Here is a 17,620-nt window from a genome sequence, read left to right as displayed (position 1 = left end):
CTCTCCCTTCCTGTCTGCGATCCCCCAGCCAAGGGCCAGTGCCCTCCCTGCTGTGGCCATCAGAAAGGGAACACATGTCCCAACAGCCACTGGGACATAAAGACACAGAAGACACTGAGAAAGGAGTTTTGCTCCAACACCACAAAGCTCCCAGGAATGTCCGCGATGAAGGCCACCAGCCCCCTCCAGGCAGCAGTGGGCGCGAAGGAGAGAGCTCTGTCCTGGGCAGCGCAGCAGCTGTCAAAGGAAGAACTGATTCCGCCTCAATCTCTCATCCCTTTCCTCCCCCTCACATGTCCCACGATTGCTCTCTCAGTACTGGCCTCGGAGAATCACCCCCAAATCCTGCCTTCCCCCTCAAACTGCCAAACCCCAAAGGACCCTAAGAAGAGGGTGAGAGACCTGGTCCCAGGGCAGGGGAAGTCCAGTCTACCCAGCTTCTCTCTGACCTTTCACCCTCAGCCACCCACAGCCGTCCCCACCGCACCAAACACAGAGCCTGCATGCAGACCCAGAGCTCACCAGCCAGCACTCAAAGCCCCCCTCACAAGAAGGGGGCACTCTCACAGGCACTGGGCAGTCAGTGCCAAGGCCCCGCTTTCTGTGGAGACTGTGCCACGGTCCGAGGTTATGAGAGCCTCAGGAAGCTGCGAAGCCTCTGGTCAGAGCACATGGACAAGGGAGGCCTGCACTTTGGCTGCCTTGACCCCGCAGCTCAGCAGCATTCTGGCCAGCATTTCAGAGTGAGCCTAGAAGTCACCTGAGCATCAGACAAGAGGCCCAACCCAGGCTTTACTGGACCCCCTGCCCCAGGACCTGAAGCCTATGGGGGAAAGTTATAAACTATCCTCCAAGGTCAAATGCCCACTTCCACCCTGTTCCCCAATCCCAACCACGCCCAACCACCTTCCCCATGTCTTCCAGGTCTGTGTACAACTACACTGTTATTTATACTAATATTGTCTCTACAAGGACTCATATTTTTGCTTAAATTTATTTATTGAAAACACCACAATACATAGAATGTCAGTACCACTTGTCATAAATAAAAGGTAGCCAATAAAAATATACCGATAAAACAAAACAGGGCTATAAAAGTCTGGAAACTTTTCCCACCTGCCCTAAGCCCAAGGCCTATTGTTCCCTAGTAACAGGAGAAGTCAGCATTGCTCCAGAGGCACGAGAACATACTGGCACCAACTGAGACTGTCTTCTTGGCATAAAAGGACTGGAAGAGAATGGGAAGAGAACCCCTCTCTTGCTCTGACTTTGTGCTTAATACTGGCCCGCTACTTCTAAAACCATCGCAAGAGAATGAAGGTATCCATCCGATACTTTGGGAATGCCAGAGTGAGAAGTTCCCTCTGCATCATGCTTAACACCATGTGGAAACAACACCCTCTGAGTACACCTTCAAGGCACCACTAGACCCCTCCCCATGTGCCTGTTCCTCACTGAGGCCTAGCAACTCCCTCTCCCCTCGCCTGCCCCTGGCAGAGGTCACCGCTGGCTCAGGTGGGACACCAGGTAGACGAGGCCCACCAGCAGCAGTCCACGCACGCCCAGCATCATAAGCAGGAAGAGGAGCAGGATGGAGGTCACCGGCTCCACGGTGTGGTTGCCGAGATGCCACTGGGGGAAGCCCATGTTCACCAGCTGCCGGTTGAGGTCATTGAAGGGAGACTGAGCAGCGCCCAGCCTGGCCCCTCCCTGCTGCTGCCGGAGGCCAGGACCTCCTAGGGGGGCACCGTGGCCCCTACTGAGAAAGCTCTGGAAGGTGAAGACAGAGGAAAACAAATGAATCCAGAGAAACCTTTGCTGGAGGTAAGATGCCAGGCAGATGGGATCCCTGCGGGCTGGGCCCTGCCCTCCCCCACTGCCACCCAGGGCCACACCCTTTTTTCTCAGCAATCCCAGATGCCACCCACAGGAATCCCAGCTACGGAGTCACAAGCTCTCAGCACAAGAATGCCAGTCCGCATTCCCTATGAGGTGCCAGGAAGAAGGTGCCCAGAACAAAGGAGAGAGAGGGGGTCAAGGCAGGTTAGACTACTGGGCCAGCATCAGGCAGGCATTTTTAACACTCCTCACTCTTCCTTTCAAATCAACATTGTGTAGCCATGGGCTCATCTCCTCCTCTACTCTCCAGCTTCTCTCATTCAATAGACTCTTAAAAGAAAAACACTGGCCCTGGTGGAAGTTGCTAACCAGGTTAGCAAGAAGAGAGAGCTGTTGGGTTTGAAGTCTGGGAAGGCTGCTTGAAGGAGCAAGAGCTGGGGAGCCAGGGGCTGGGCAATAAATCCACTGTGGGTTTTCCCCAGGTTTTGACACCCTGCTACTCCCCAGCCCAGCTCTCTGCAAGGAAAACTTCAGGCTAGAGGTCAATGACCAGCAAAAGAGCTCTGGGAGCTAAGGAGTAAGTGGTGCAGAGTAAAGAGGACAGCTGCTCCCCTCTCCCGGGGGCTGGGCACCTACCTGTCGAGGGGTGCTACTGCGTGGCGGGGCAGTGGTCCTCGCACGGGGGTCATCGTCCTGAACGATTTCCCCGTTGGCCAAGATCCGCACCATCCTTCTGGGATCTGGATCCCTGCTAGGCCTCTCTTTTCCTCAGACCTCAAAAAGGCTGAAAAAAAAAAATTACCAGAGATAAAATGTGCTTGCTTTCAATGGGAAAAACCACAAGTCTAGGTGCTCATATTGGTGACCCATGCGAAGCAGGCACTATGTCTGATTAATAATAAGGAATGATATAAATGCAAGTTGTTTGCCAGGGAAAATCTTCCAGACATTGAGTCCACTGGGGAAACTATCAAAGGATGTTTGGAGAAGGAGGTTTCATTATTAAACACCACCAGCAACAATGGGAAGGAGAACGCTCGCTGTGGCCCAGGCACTGTGGAAACTCCACGAGGGCTCGTCTCACACCTTGGACACCCCTGAGCAGGCCCAGTAGAGGTGTAACTATTGCCCAGGACCATTCATCTATGGGCAACGGAGAAAGCACTTGAGACCTCTGGGTCCCAGGATCCCCACGTTCTCAATTTCATCTGTTAAAAAATTGGTCCATTGTGCTGTTGTTCCCTAATAAGTAAATTCCAAGGACCTGAGCCCCACCCCACCCCCACTCCCGCCCGAGGTCCAGGCTCATTTCAGAGCCACTTCAGATCCTCCGCCTGGCAGCAGAGGGCACTGGCGGCCTCACCGCCCAGAGCTGGGGGAGAGGACCAGCCCTTCCGCAGAGGGCACGCCCCTCACCTGTCCCACATCTCAGGGGGCACCAGTCCCTCCTCTGCTAACAAGAGGGCAGGGCTGGCCTTCCCAAAATATAGGCTGGGGTGCTCTCGTGACTCTGGAAGACCCTACTCCGCGGACCCCAAGGGTGTCCATGGGCTGGAGGTGGGGGTGGGGGACCTTCCATGCCTCTCCCCGAATCTGTGCAAAGGCCTTTTTTTTTCCCGCTGGAGTCGAGCCATAGTTTTCACTTAAATTCGCAAAAGCACTTATGACATACGCCAAAAAGGGTTGGGAGCCCCCATCTCTTGCCCCGTGGCCTGGAGCCTGAGACAGATCCCCTCTTTGAAGCCTGCTGGCCCCTGCGGCACGCCAAGCGCGCTGTGGTCCTCCGCAGCCCCCCTGTGCTTTGTCATCCCGACCCCCCGCGTGGGCTGTGGGCGCTGCCGGCCCTCGGTGCACCTGACCCTATCGATGCGGGAAGTGGGGTTCTCCCGGAGCACTAGGGGCCCCGCGTGGGCCGCCGAGCCCAGCTCTGAAACCAGACCCGCAGGAGGGCAAGGATGCGCCCCCACCGCCCCCGCCCCGTGCTCCGACACCCACCTGCAGACGCGGCTCTCCGCCCTCAGCGTCCACCCGCAGCGGCTGCCAGGCCGCTTCCTCCCACCTGACCTCACCAAGGAGCGCGCGCAGCGATGCGGCCCCGGGCGGCGGGGCAGCGCACTCTGCAGGCCTCCGGGGGAACTGCAGCCGCCAGGCCCGGAGGATGAGGCCGGGCGCGGGAGGAGGGCCAGAGGGGGCCAGAGAGGAGAGGAGGAGAGGTGCAAAGGGGAGGGAAGGAGGAGGAGAGAGAGTACGGAGAGGGGATGCAAGTTCGGAGAAAAAAGGAGAGGAAGGAAGAGGGAGAAGAGGAAGAAAAGGAAGTGGAGCCCACAGAAGGAAAACCCAAGAGATGGGGCTCCCCTGGCCTGGAGGAAGGGTGGGTACCGGCCCAGTTCGCAAGTATGTTTTCTGAGCTGTCTTCTTTTTTTTTTTTTTTTTTTTTTACAGAGGCAGAGATAGACAGGGACAGACAGACAGACAGCAGGAACCGAGAGAGATGAGAAGCATCAATCATCAGTTTCTCGTTGCGACTTCTTAGTTGTTCATTGATTGCTTTCTCACATGTGCCTTGACCGCGGGCCTTCAGCAGACCGAGTAACCCCCTGCTGGAGCCAGGGACCTTGGGTCCAAGCTGGTGAGCTCTTTGCTCAAGCCAGATGAGCCTGCGCTCAAGCTGGCGACCTCGGGGTCTCGAACCTGGGTCCTTCCACATCCCAGTCCGACGCTCTATCCACTGCGCCACCACCTGGTCAGGCATGACCTGTCTTCTTGGATGCCCCTTGAGTAGGACCTAGCCCTGCCTCCCAAGGAGCTCCAGCTCCAGTGGGGAAGATGAGAAATGAACCACAGAGCAGGAGCAACTAATTGCAGCGTGAGGGAAGACGGGCTTCCTAAAGGAGGCAGCTTTGAGTCGGCACCAGAAGGCTAGGTAGGACTTTGCTTATAAGGCAAATAGGGAAAGTCAGCCACCTGCAGAGGAGTGAAAAGTCAACCTGTGTCTCCCTTCTGATATTTTCAACTCCCCCCTCCAGACTTTCATTAAGTTGTTCCCTGTGGACCTGGCCACCAGTGGGAACCGCCAAGAGAATAAGCTCACAGCCCCCCCATTTGGGTTCAGGTTCTGGACTCTGGCAAACTACTAAGCTGCTCAGTGTCCTCATCAGCAAAATGGATATATTTATAGCACTTAAGTCCCTGGCACATAGCAAGTGTGGATAAACATTGGTGTTTTAAATTTTTTTAATTTTTCAATTACAGTTGACATTTAATATATTATATTTCAGGCGTACAGCATAGTAGCTAGACATTTATGAAATTTACAAAGTGATCCCCCCTACATGTCCAGTATCCCCCCATACCATACATAGTATATTATTGACTATATTTCTTATGCTGTACTTTACATCTCTGTGACTGTTTTGTATCTACCAACTTGTACTTTTTTTTTTTTGAGAGATAGACATAAGTTTGTTGTTCCACTTATTTATGCATTTATTGGTGATTCTTTTTTTTGTTTTTTGTTTTTGTTTTTTCATTTTTCTGAAGCTGGAAACAGGGAGAGACAGTCAGACAGACTCCCGCATGCGCCCGACCAGGATCCACCCGGCACGCGCACCATGGGGCGACGCTCTGCCCACCAGGGGGCGATGCTCTGCCCATCCTGGGCGTCGCCATGTTGCGACCAGAGCCACTCTAGCGCCTGGGGCAGAGGCCAAGGAGCCATCCCCAGCGCCCGGGCCATCTTTGCTCCAATGGAGCCTTGGCTGCGGGAGGGGAAGAGAGACAGAGAGGAAAGCGCGGCGGAGGGGTGGAGAAGCAAATGGGCGCTTCTCCTGTGTGCCCTGGCCGGGAATCGAACCCGGGTCCTCCGCACGCTAGGCCGACGCTCTACCGCTGAGCCAACCGGCCAGGGCTTGGTGATTCTTGTATATGCCCTGACTGGGGATTGAACCAGCAACCTTGGCATATCAGGGACAACACTCCAAACAACCAAGTTACCTGGCTGGGGTCTCAATTTGTACTTCCTAATCCCTTCATCTTTCTTACCCAGTCCTCCCTCCCACTTGGCAATCATTGATTTGTTCTTTGTATCTAGGAGTTTGTTTGAATTTATTTTGTTTTTTAGATTCCACATATAAGTGAAATCATGTGGCATTTGTCTTTCTCTATCTGACTTATTCCACTTAGAATAATACCCTCTAGGTCCATCCATGTTGCCATAAATTGTAAAATTCCATTTTTATGGCTGAGTAATATTCCATTGTATATATGCATCAATTAGTGGATATTTCTGGGAGTAGGCAGATATTTATTGAGCATATATTAGGACTCAGATGCCTGCTAGGTCCTAGGTGGAGAGAACAGAAAAAAGAGTGCAACTTAGACACTCAAGGACTCAACGTTTGCAACTATGGTTTAATTATTTGATTATGAAAACTTTTCTACAAAAAACGTTGAGCACGTCCTCCTGACATCTGTAACTTATTTGTGTATTATTTATTTATTTATAAGTTATACATCTGTACTGTGAGAGAAGATTGGCATTGTGAATGAAAGGGGGCTGCTAGAGTCAGCCTAGGCTTGAACCTTGGGATAGCTGCTCTCTAGTGGTATGGTGTTGGGCCCATTATTCAACCTCTCTGGTCTCAGTTTTTTCATATGTACAATGGAAATGACAACAGTACCCATTCCTCAAGCTTTTTTTTTTCTATCTTTCTGAAGTTAGAAGCAGAGAGGCAGTCAGACTCCCTCATGTGCCCGACCAGGATCCACCCAGCATGCCCACCAGGTGGCGATGCTTTGCCCTTCTGGGGAGTTGTTCTGCTGTAGCCGGAGCCATTCTAGCGCCTGAGGTGGAGGCCATGGAGCCATCTTCAGCACCTGGGCCAACTTTGCTCCAATGGAGCCTTGGCTGCAGGGGGGGAAGAAAGAGATAGAGAGGAAGGAGAGGGGGAAGGGTGGAGAAGCAGATGGGTGCTTCTCCTGTGTGCTCTGACCAGGAATCGAACCCAGGGCTTCCACATGCCGGGCCGACGCTCTACCACTGAGCCAACCGGCCAGGGCCAGGTTTTTCTTTTTAATCAGGTTTTTTGTGAAGCACTAAGCACTACTTTGTGCAAAGTGTTTAGAAAAGAGCCTGGCCACAGTAAGTGCCCCAGGGCTGCTAACTACTATCGTCATTACTATGGCTGCATCACATTAAGTTGATTTTAAAGTACGTACATTAAAAAAGAACGGGATTTCAAATAAATATAAACTGAAATTCTAGTGCTTTCTTCCTGCACTCTGGTACCTTCCAGGTATGCACAGTGCCTACATGGAAGCAGGAACCCCCAGGCAGGCAGGCCTGTTGTCAGAGGTGGTCTGTAGAGCTCTTAGCTGACTGCACATTGAAATTCCCTGGGACACTTAAAAACCAATCCTGGTGGCTGAGTTCCACCCAAGAGGTGACTATGCCGTTAATCTGGGCTATAACCTGGGCATGGAGACATTTCGAAAAACAATTTTCAGGTGATTCTAAAGAGCAGTCACGGTTGAAAACTGCTGCCTTCCCTGAACAGAGCCCCATAAATGTGGCTCACCACCTCTGTGGGATTAGGGAACCAGGGAGGAAATAAGGCATGTTTCCGAAAAGGTTTGAGCTGGTACAACGGTTGCCAAAGAGACAGTCCAGCTGGAGATAACCACGAGAGCCCAAAGACTGAAGTATGTCCTTACGAAGAAGGTCAAGAACAGCTTCAGGAGATAGTGGTGTGTGACTGGACTTGAAAAGGGCCTATCATTAATAATTAAAACAGCTTTAGAAGGTTGTGAATTACTGTTCCTATCTCCCCACTTCTTTCAGGCTTTCCCCTGCTCGAGAGCCTGCAATGGCTCCCTACTGTCTGTTCCAATAAGACCCAACCCACTGACAGGCTTTGACGATCTTCCAATTCTGGCCCCAGCACTCTTACCAACTCTCCCCCTCAGCTCCACCCACCCGCTCTCTTCACTGTCCCTGAAAGGACAAAAGTGTAGCACCTAAGGTCCCATTTTTCTTGGGCTTGTCTATGTATGCAAAGCCCTTCCCATCCAATCTAAATCTCCCCCCTACATCCCTAGACTTTAATGCGAACAGCACAAACTTCAGCTCTGATTGTTCCATGTAATAATAATAACTCCTATGTGTGCAGTCCTTGCCACTTCCAAAGTGCTTTTCCAGAGACCATGTCATTGTTTTTTGGATTATTAATTAAGGATAGATGTTATTGTTCTCTTTTTTGTGGATGAAGAAACTGAGACTCAGAGATACACCCATGACCAGCCTGAGGTCAGTGGCAGAGCCAGGATTCAAAGGAACACAGAATTCCTGCTCCACCCCCTCCCTTCTAGGCTCTTCGCGCCCACCAAACAGCTGCCCCATTTCCCTCATGTCTGCTGCCACTTTGCTGTGTGTTCCTCCCATGCAATGCTATCAGCATTAGACTGACCCCAGCGGATGCTCCAACTGTGCTTTTGGCCTTTCTGGTCATTACAAAGTTACTTACCTGTTAACCAGCTGACAGGTGTTCTGGCTCCTGCTCCACATTTGTGGATAAAAACAAATGATTTTGCTTTTAAATATATATATTGTCCTATAACAATGATAATAATGATGACAATGTAATTTTAAATGTATCCATTTGCTTTTCTCCTGGTGGTTTCCTCCTCCCTTATTCTCCCACACAAACATAATCTGAGGTGTTCGCTACTCAGAGAATGGTGTGCAAAAAAAGCAGAACTTCGATACCTCTAGAGGTCTGTTCACTAAGGAGAGTGTGTCTGGTGCCTCTTCAGAGAAACACTGGAAGAGAAGGAAATGATGGACACATGGGTGCCATGTTCCACAACTCAAAGATGGGCATGACACCCAGAGAGGCAATGGCCAGATAGTGAGTCCAGTCAAGAGGGGCCTTAGGTAGCGTTGCAGAGATCCCTGGAACTATTGTGGATTGGGTGTGATGGAAGGATTCTTATCTCTCAGAAAAGGTTGCTGGATGTGAAGGAGCCACACAGACAAGTGTAGTCACCTTCATCCATGGATAGGTGATGGAGGACAGTAATGATTGATAGAAGCTCCTATCAGTGAAGAGGTGGGGCCTTTGGGAGACAATCAGGTTGAGGTGAGGTCATGAAGGTGGGGCCCCCATACTGAGAATAATGCCTTTTTAAAGCAAGGAAGAGACACCAGAGCTTCCTCTGTCAACCATGTGAAGACACAACAAGAAGATAGCTATCTATAAACCAGAAAGGGAGCTCGCACCGGGGCCAGAATTGATTGGCACCTTGATCTTGAACTTCTCATCCTTCAGAACTGTGAGAAATAAATGTCTGTGGTTTAAGCCATCCAGTCTGTGGTATTTTGTTATAACAGTCCAGGCTGACTAACACGATTATGATAGCATAAGGGGAGAACCCCCTTCAAATAGATCATACCCTTTTCCCACTGAGGCCTGACCTAGACAGTTTCTCTACAATCACAACAAAATGCCAGAGTGTAGACAGGGGACTTGGGATCCTTTAGTCTCCCCATCACTCTAAGCTACTATAAATAAACATACACACTAAAAAGTAGCTCTTGCTGTGCACAGGACAAGCGCTCTAGAGCAAAGCTGCTAAGAGGACAGCATGGGAGTAAGTCAGCTTATCTTTTTTTTTTTTTTTGCTTGTTTTTACTTTTTATTATTTTTTTAAATTAATTTTAATGAGGTGACATTGATAAATCAGGGTACATATGTTCAGAGAAAACATCTCTAGGTTATTTTGACATTTGATTATGCTGCATTCCCATCACCCAAAGTCCAATCGTCTTCCGTCACCTTCTAACTGGTTTTCTTTGTAACCCTCCCCTCCCCTCCCCCTCCCTCTCCTACCCCCACCATGTAACCCCCACATGCTTGTCCATGTCTCTGAGTCTCATTTTTATATCCCATCTATGTATGGAATCATATAGTTCTTAGTTATTTCTGATTTACTTATTTCACTCAGTATAATGTTATCAAGGTCCATCCATGTTGTAAATGATCCGATGTCATCATTTCTCATGGCTGAGTATATATGTACCAAAGTTTTTTAATCCACTCGTCCACTGACAGAAACTTGGGCTGTTTCCAGATCTTCACTATTGTGAACAATGCTGCCATAAACATGGGGGTACATTTCTTCTTTTCAAACAGTGCTATGGTGTTCTTGGCATATATTCCTAAAAGTGGGATAGCTGGGTCAAAAAGCAGTTCAATTTTTAATTTTTTGAAGAATCTCTATACTGTTTTCCAAAGTGGCTGCACCAGTGTGCATTCCCACCAGCAGTGCAGGAGGGTTCCCTTTTCTCCACATACTCGCCAGCACTTATTCTGTGTTGTTTTGTTGATGAGCACCATTCTGACTGGTGTGAGATGATATCTCATTGTGGTTTTAATTTGCATTTCTCTAATGATTAGTGATGTTGAGCATTTTTTCATATGCCTACTGGCCATCTGTATGTCCTCTTTGGAGAAGTGTCTATTCATTTCTTTTGCCCAATTTTGGATTGGATTCTTTGTCTTCCTGATATTGAGTTTTACAAGTTCTTTATAAATTTTGGTTATTAACCCCTTATTAGACGCATTGTCAAATATATTCTCCCATTGTGTAGTTTGCCTTTTATTCTGTTCTTATTGTCTTTAGCTGTGCAGAAGCTTTTTTAGTTTGATATAGTCCCATTTGTTTATCCTCTCTTTTATTTCACTTGCCCATGGAGATAAATTGGCAAATATATTGCTGCGAGAGATGTCAGAGAGCTTACTGCCTATGTTTTCTTCTAAGATGCTTATGGTTTTATGGCTTACATTTAAGTCTTTTATCCATTTTGAGTTTATTTTTGTGAATGGTGTAAGTTGATGGTCTAGTTTTATTTTTTTGCAGGTAGCTGTCCAATTTTCCCAACACCATTTGTTGAAGAGGCTGTCTTTACTCCAATGTATGCTCTTACCTCCTTTGTCAAATATCAGTTGTCCATAAAAGTGTGGGTTTATTTCTGGGTTCTCGGTTCTGTTCCATTGATCTATATGTCTGTTCTTATGCCAGTACCAGGCTGTTTTGAGTACAATGGCCTTGTAGTATAACTTGATATCCGGAAGTGTGATACCTCCCACATTATTCTTCCTTTTCAAGATTGCTAAGGCTATTCGTGTTCTCTTTTGGTTCCATTTAAATTTTTGGAATATGTGTTCTATATCTTTGAAGTAAGTCATTGGTATTTTAATTGGTATTGCATTGAATTTATAAATTGTTTTGGGTAATATAGACATTTTAATGATGTTTATTCTTCCTAACCATGAGCATAGTATATGCTTCCACTTGTTTGTATCTTCCCTGATTTCTTTTATCAATGTTTTTTAATTTTCTGAGTACAAGTCTTTAATCTCCTTGGTTAAATTTATTCCTAGATACTTTATTTTTTTTGTTGCAACAGTGAAGGGGATTGCTTCCTTAATTTCTCTTTCTGACAGTTCATTGTTAGTGTATAAAAATGTCTCGGATTTCTGAGTATTAATTTTATATCCTGCCACCTTGCTGAATTCATTTATCAGGTCCAGTAGTTTTTTGACTGAGACTTTAAGGTTTTCTTTTCTTTATTTTTTTTTTGTACTTTTCTGAAGCTGGAAATGGGGAGACAGTCAGACAGACACCCGCATGCGCCCGACCAGGATCCACCCAGCACGCCCACCAGGGGGTGATGCTCTACCCATCCAGGGCGTCACTCTGTTGCGACCAGAGCCATTCTAGCGCCTGAGGCAGAGGCCACGGAGCCATCCCCAGTGCCCAGGCCATCTTTGCTCCAATGGAGCCTTGGCTGTGGGAGGAGGAGAGAGAGTCAGAGAGGAAGGAGAGGGGGAGGGGTGGAGAAGCAGATGGGCGCTTCTCCTGTGTGTCCTGGCCGGGAATTGAACCCAGGACTCCTGCACGCCAGGCCAACGCTCTGCTACTGAGACAACCGGCCAGGGCCGACTTTAAGGTTTTCTATATACAATATCATATCATCTGCAAATAATGATAGTTTTACTTCTTCTTTTCCAATTTGGATGCCTTTTATTTCTTTTTCTTGTCTGATTGCTGTGGCTAGGACTTCCAGAACTATGTTGAATAAGAGTGGTGAAAGGGGGCACCCCGGCCTTGTTCCTGATCTTAAGGGGATTGCTTTTAATTTTTGCCCATTGAGTATGATGTTGGTTGTGGGTTTGTCATAGATGGCCTTTATCATGTTGAGGTATGTTCCCTGTATTCCAACCTTGCTGAGAGTTTTGATCATGAATGGGTGCTGGATTTTATCAAATGCTTTTTCTGCATCTATTGAAATTATCATGTGGTTTTTCTCCTTCCTTTTGCTTATGTGATGAATCACATTGATTGATTTGCGACTATTGTACCAGCCTTGCCTCCCAAGAATAAATCCCATTTAATCATGGTGTATGATTTTTTTTATATATTGCTGGATCCGGTTTGCTAATATTTTGTTGAGGATTTTAGCATCTATATTCATCAGAGATATTGGCCTATAATTTTCTTTCTTTGTGTTGTCTTTGCCTGGTTTTGGAATCAGAATTATGCTTGCCTTATAAAAGGAGCTTGGAAGTCTTTCTTCCTCTTGAATTTTTTGAAATAGCTTAAGAAGGATAGGAGTTAGTTCTTCTTTGAATCTTTGGTAGAATTCACTTGTGAAGCCATCAGGCCCAGGACTTTTCTTTTTTGGGAGTTTTTGGATAACTGTTTTGATCTCATTTGTTGTAATTGGTCTGTTTAGGTTTTCTGATTCTTTCAGATTGATTTTTGGAAGATTATATGTTTCAAAGAATTTGTCTGTTTCATCTAGGTTGTCTAGTTTTTTTGGCGTACAGTTCTTTATAGTATTTTCTTACAATATTTTGTATTTCTGTTGTGTCAGTTGTTATTTCTCCACTCTCATTTCTAATTTTATTTATTTGAGTCCTCTCTCTTTTTTTCTTGGTGAGTCTGGTTAAAAGTTCATCGATCTTTTTTACCTTTTCAAAGAACCAGCTCCTGGTTTCATTGATACTCTGTATTGTTTCTTTAGCCTCTATGTCATTTATTTCTGCTCTGATCTTTATTATTTCCTACCTTCTACTAGCTCTTGGCTTTACTTGCTGTTCTTTTTCTAGTTCTTTTAGATGCAGGGTCAAGTTGTTTACTTGAGCTTTCTCTAGCTTCTTAAGGTATGCTTGTAATGCTATGAACTTCCCTCTCATGACTGCTTTTGCTGTGTCCCATAAATTCTGAGTTGATGTATGCTGGTTATCATTCATTTCTAGGAATTTTTTTTATTTCTTCTTTGATCTCACTGTTAACCCATTCGTTATTTAATAACATGCTATTTAGTTTCCAAGTGTTTGAGTATTTTTCAGTTTTTCTGTTATGGTTGATTTCTAGTTTCATGCCATTGTGGTCAGAGAAAGTGCTCAATATGATTTCAATCTTAAATTTGTTGAGACTGCTTTTGTGCCCTAACATATGGTCTATCCTAGAGAATGTACCATGAGCACTTGAAAAGAATGTATATTCTGCTGCTTTAGGGTGAAAGGTTCTGAAGATAACTATTAAATCGAGTTGATCTAGTATGTCCTTTAAGTCTGCTGTTTCTTTGTTAATTTTCCTTCTTGAGGATCTATCTAGTGATGTTAGTGGGGTATAAAAATCCCCTACTATTATAGTATTGCTGTTGATCTCGCCCTTTAAATCCATCAAAGTCTGCTTTATATATTTAGGTGCTCCTATATTAGGTGCGTAGATATTTATAACGGTTATATCTTCCTGTTGGATTGCTCCCTTTATCATTATGTAGTGACCTTCTTTATCTCTTACTATAGCCTTTGTTTTAAAGTCCATTTTTTCTGATATAAGTATTGCTACCCTAGCTTTTTTTCATTTCCATTTGCGTGAAATAATTTTTCCATCCTTTTATCTTCAATCTATATGCATCTTTTGTTTTAAGGTGTGTCTCTTGTAGACAGCATATGTATGGGTCCTGTTTTCTTATCCACGCAGCTACCCTATGTCTTTTGATTGGATCTTTTAATCCATTTACATTTAAGGTTATTATTGATATGTAGTTGTTTATTTCCATTTTATTCTTTAAAACTGTATTCCTCTTTTGCTATATTCTTTTTCTTCTTTGATCTGTTTACAACAGGCCCCTTAGCATTTCTTGCAGCTTTGCACAAATTCTTGTAGTGAATTTCTTGAGTTGTTGGTTTTTTTTTTGTCTGGAAAGCTTTTTATTTCTCCTTCAATTTTAAATGATAGCCTTGCTGGATAAAGTAGTGTTGGTTGTAGGCTCTTGTTCTGCATTACTTTGAATATTTCTTGCCACTCCCTTCTGGCCTCAAGTGTTTCTGTTGAGAAGTTGGAAGTCATCCTTATGGGGGCTCCTTTGTAAGTGATAGTCTTTTTTTCTCTAGCAGCTTTTAATATTTTCTCTTTATCACTTAGCTTTGGTATTTTAATTATGATGTGTCTTGGTGTAGATTTCTTTGGGTTTCTCTTTAATGGAATTCTCTGTGCTTCTTGAACTTGTGAGGTGTTTTCCTGACTTAATTGAGGGAAGTTTTCAGCTATGATATGTTTGAACAAAGTCTCTATCCCTTGTTCTTTCTCTTCTTCAGGAACCCCGATGATGTGGATGTTATTTCTCTTCATGTTGTTACAGAGCTCTCTTAGAGTTTCCTCAGACTTTTTGAGTCTCTTTTCTTTTTTCTGTTCCACTTCAGTGCCTTTATTTATCTTGTCCTCTAACTCACTGATTCAATTCTCAGCTTCATCCATCCTGCTTTTAATTCCTCCCACTGTGATCTTCATTTCTGATATTGTATTTGTCATTTCTGACTGATCGTTTTTTATTATTTCAATGTCCTTTTTTATATTTGCTATCTCTTTATTTAGGTGTTCATAATGACCATCTATTGTTGTCCTAATATCTTTGAGCATCCTAACAATCATTATTTTAAACTCCGCCTCTGGTAATTTGGTTATATCTGACTCATTCAGGTCCTTTTCTGGGGATTTCTCTTGATTCATTTGTGTTGCATTTCTCTGCCTTCTCATTTTGTCTGTGTAAAAGAAGGTTTTGGCCACTAGAGTCCACTGGATGTGGCCTCTGTGTTCCCTAGGTGTGGTCTGTCTGCAGGTCCACCACCTCCTCTGCTGTTGCTGCCTAGGGCATTCAGGTATGGGCATTGCTGGTGCCTTCTCACTGGGGCTGTTGCTGTGGTTTCTGCCTCTCCTTCATGGGAGTGGTTGTGATCATGTGCTCAGGTGTACAATCCTCTGTGGCCTTGGCCTTCGCCCCGCCCCTGCGGGTGGCATTATGCCGGCCCTGAGGGCAGGGGTAAGCACCTTTGCTCAGCTGTGGGTCTCCTCCTGATTCCAGGCTTTTGCCCCACTCTTGCAGGAGGAGCCCACTTGTGGGACGGCTGCAAGCCTTGGCTCCACAGGCTGGGTGGACTGTGTGCCCACACTCAGTAGCGGGACTCCGCCTGTTCTGGGCTTTTGGCTCCACCCCTGTGGGAGGAGCCGGCTCCCAAGTCAGGCCACAAGCCTCAGTTCCAGGGGTGGGGCAAGGCTGTGCTCCTGCCCCCTTGCTCAAGGGCGGTTCTCCACCCCTTCCGGGGCTCCCGCCCTTCCACCGCAGGCTGAATTGCAGGCGGTCTGCAGCTGGGCTTAACCACTTTTGCATGTCCCCTCCTCCCCAGCCGGGCAAGACTGAGCTCACACCTGGGCCTCAGTGGTAGCCAGCCAGCTTCCACCCTTGCCGACAGAACCACGCTTCTGCATCCCGCCACCGCCTGCCCTCGGGCGAGCCTTCAGCCGTGTGGGTGGTGGCGCTGCAGCTCAGACCCTAAGACTCACTACTGTAGTACTGAAAGCTCCCTTCTTCTAAGCGACTCTGCTCTGAGTGCCTTGGGAGAGCTTGCTTGGCTGGTGTCCTGCTTCCCTTTGCTGGTATTGCTGTTTCCAGGGGAGTGACTCATCCCAGGGGTTAGGGTGGCTGTCTCTCAAAATGTTTCTCCCTGTGCCTCCTAGATTACACTCTCTTCCTGCTACTTCAGTCCTCTCCTCTATCCTCATCCCCCGGAGTCCTGGGTGAGTGGTTGTGAGAGAGGTGTTCTGTGTGGTCCCTTTAAGAAGAATCCTGGATCTGAGAAATCAGTCCCTTTCTCACAAACAGTATCCTGTCTTGTTTCCAGCTAAATACTGTCCATATGCCTCTTCTAGGCTCTGGGGCTGCAGGCTGGGGCTTTGTTTCTGGGACTCAGGACCCTCTCCTCTCTGCTAAACTCACTTCCTGCCACGCGGGTCTCTCCCGGCTGTCATTCGGTCCGGGGAGCTGGGCAGCCCTCTCCGCGTTTCTGCTTTTCCTACCAGTCTCAGTGTGCCTTCTTCAGTGTTCCTTGGTTGAAAAGTCCTCTTAGTTTAGTCCAAAGTTGGTTTTTGCAGATGATGGTTCTTAAAATTAGTTTGTAATGCACTTTGGTTCTGGGAGGTGGAAGTTGGTACGTCTGCCTACTCCATTGCCATCTTGTCTTCTCCCAAGTCAGCTTATTTTTGATGCTTCCATAAAAATATTCACTTATGGTTGTGTACCAACTGACAATACTGGCATGACTGGGAGCTTGATGGAACTGCAGAATCTCAGGCCCTGGCACAGACCTACCCAATTAGAATCTGAGTTTGCAGCCCAAAATCCGTATTTTAACAAACTCCAGGTAATTCTTATACATGCTGAAGTTTGAGAAGCATTGCTTTAGACCAGTGGACTTTCAAACTCTTTGAAACAGAAATACAGCCTGACTAGGTGGTGGTGCAGTGGATAGAGTGTCAGACTGAAACGCAGAAGACCCAGGTTTGAAACCCCGAGGTCGTCAGCTTGAGCACGGGCTCTTTTGGTTTGAGCAAGTCTCACCAGCTTGAGCCCAAGGTCAGTGGCTTGAGCAAGGGGTCACTTGGTCTGCTGTAGCCCTCCAGTCAAGACACATATGAGAAAGCAATCAATGAGCAAATAAGGTGCCGCAAGAAGAACTGATGCTTCTCCTCTCTCTCCCTTCCTTCCTTTCTGTCTGTCCCTATCTGTCCCTCTCTTTGTCTCTATCACACAAAAAAAGAAACATAAATACATTTCACATCACACCCTAATAGCCACATACACGTACTTGTGCACACACACATAATATTTACAGATATTTTGAAACTATATCACCAACATATTTTTGTAAGAAAAAAATGCCAATCAAAACTTTACTTGACTTCACTATCAACTAATATTGTCATTTTCAAACCTAGTTGGACATTAAAATCACTAAAGGAAACTTTCATAAACTATTGGTGTCCAAAGCAATTGAATCGGAATCTCTACGAGGTGAAGCCTGGGATGTCTATTCCAGGCGATTTAATATGCACTCAAGCTGTGGACACTGATGTGTGCAATTTTTAAAACACCACATGGTATGCTCCTGCACCAAATGGCCTCCCATAAACTAAAAGCTCCTTAGGATACATAGCAGTGAGTTCCACTTTGCTAACAAAGATAAACTTGTATAATAAACCCCAATCTCCAAACAAGAACCACTGCTCAGACCATCACATAGCCCTCAATATGGCACCAATTCTCAGGGAGATCCTCTGGCTACGTGGTGGCAAATTGACTTCACTGGACCCCTTACATTCTGGGAGGGCCAGACATTCACTCTGGCAAGGATAGGCATGTGTCCCACGTATG

At 46.5% G+C, this 17,620-nt stretch overlaps 1 protein-coding gene across 1 annotated transcript; it reads right to left on the bottom strand.

The window, feature by feature from the left end:
• Nucleotides 1-1,121: 1,121 nt before the first annotated feature.
• On the bottom strand, nt 1,122-3,881 carry FAM241B (family with sequence similarity 241 member B). The gene is made up of 3 exons (XM_066348795.1): nt 3,835-3,881; nt 2,476-2,623; nt 1,122-1,770 (listed from the first exon to the last, which is right to left on the bottom strand). Exons 2-3 carry the CDS (start codon nt 2,566-2,568, stop codon nt 1,501-1,503), a joined length of 363 nt encoding a protein of 120 aa, XP_066204892.1. The 5' UTR covers nt 2,569-2,623; nt 3,835-3,881; the 3' UTR covers nt 1,122-1,500.
• Nucleotides 3,882-17,620: the final 13,739 nt, after the last annotated feature.

This window comes from Saccopteryx leptura, chromosome 9 (assembly GCF_036850995.1).
Source record: "Saccopteryx leptura isolate mSacLep1 chromosome 9, mSacLep1_pri_phased_curated, whole genome shotgun sequence".
NCBI lineage: Eukaryota > Metazoa > Chordata > Mammalia > Chiroptera > Emballonuridae > Saccopteryx > Saccopteryx leptura.
Note: the sequence above shows the minus strand (reverse complement) of the source record. Positions and strands in the feature narration are given on the sequence as shown.

What these genes read in the sequence shown, in the direction of transcription:
- FAM241B (XM_066348795.1), bottom strand. Translation starts at nt 2,568, where the DNA reads ATGGTGCGGATCTTGGCCAACGGGGAAATCGTTCAGGACGATGACCCC. An exon ending in GCAGTAGCACCCCTCGACAG is followed by an intron (nt 1,771 to 2,475) that starts GTAGGTGCCCAG and finishes TTCACCTTCCAG; the next exon opens with AGCTTTCTCAGTAGGGGCCA.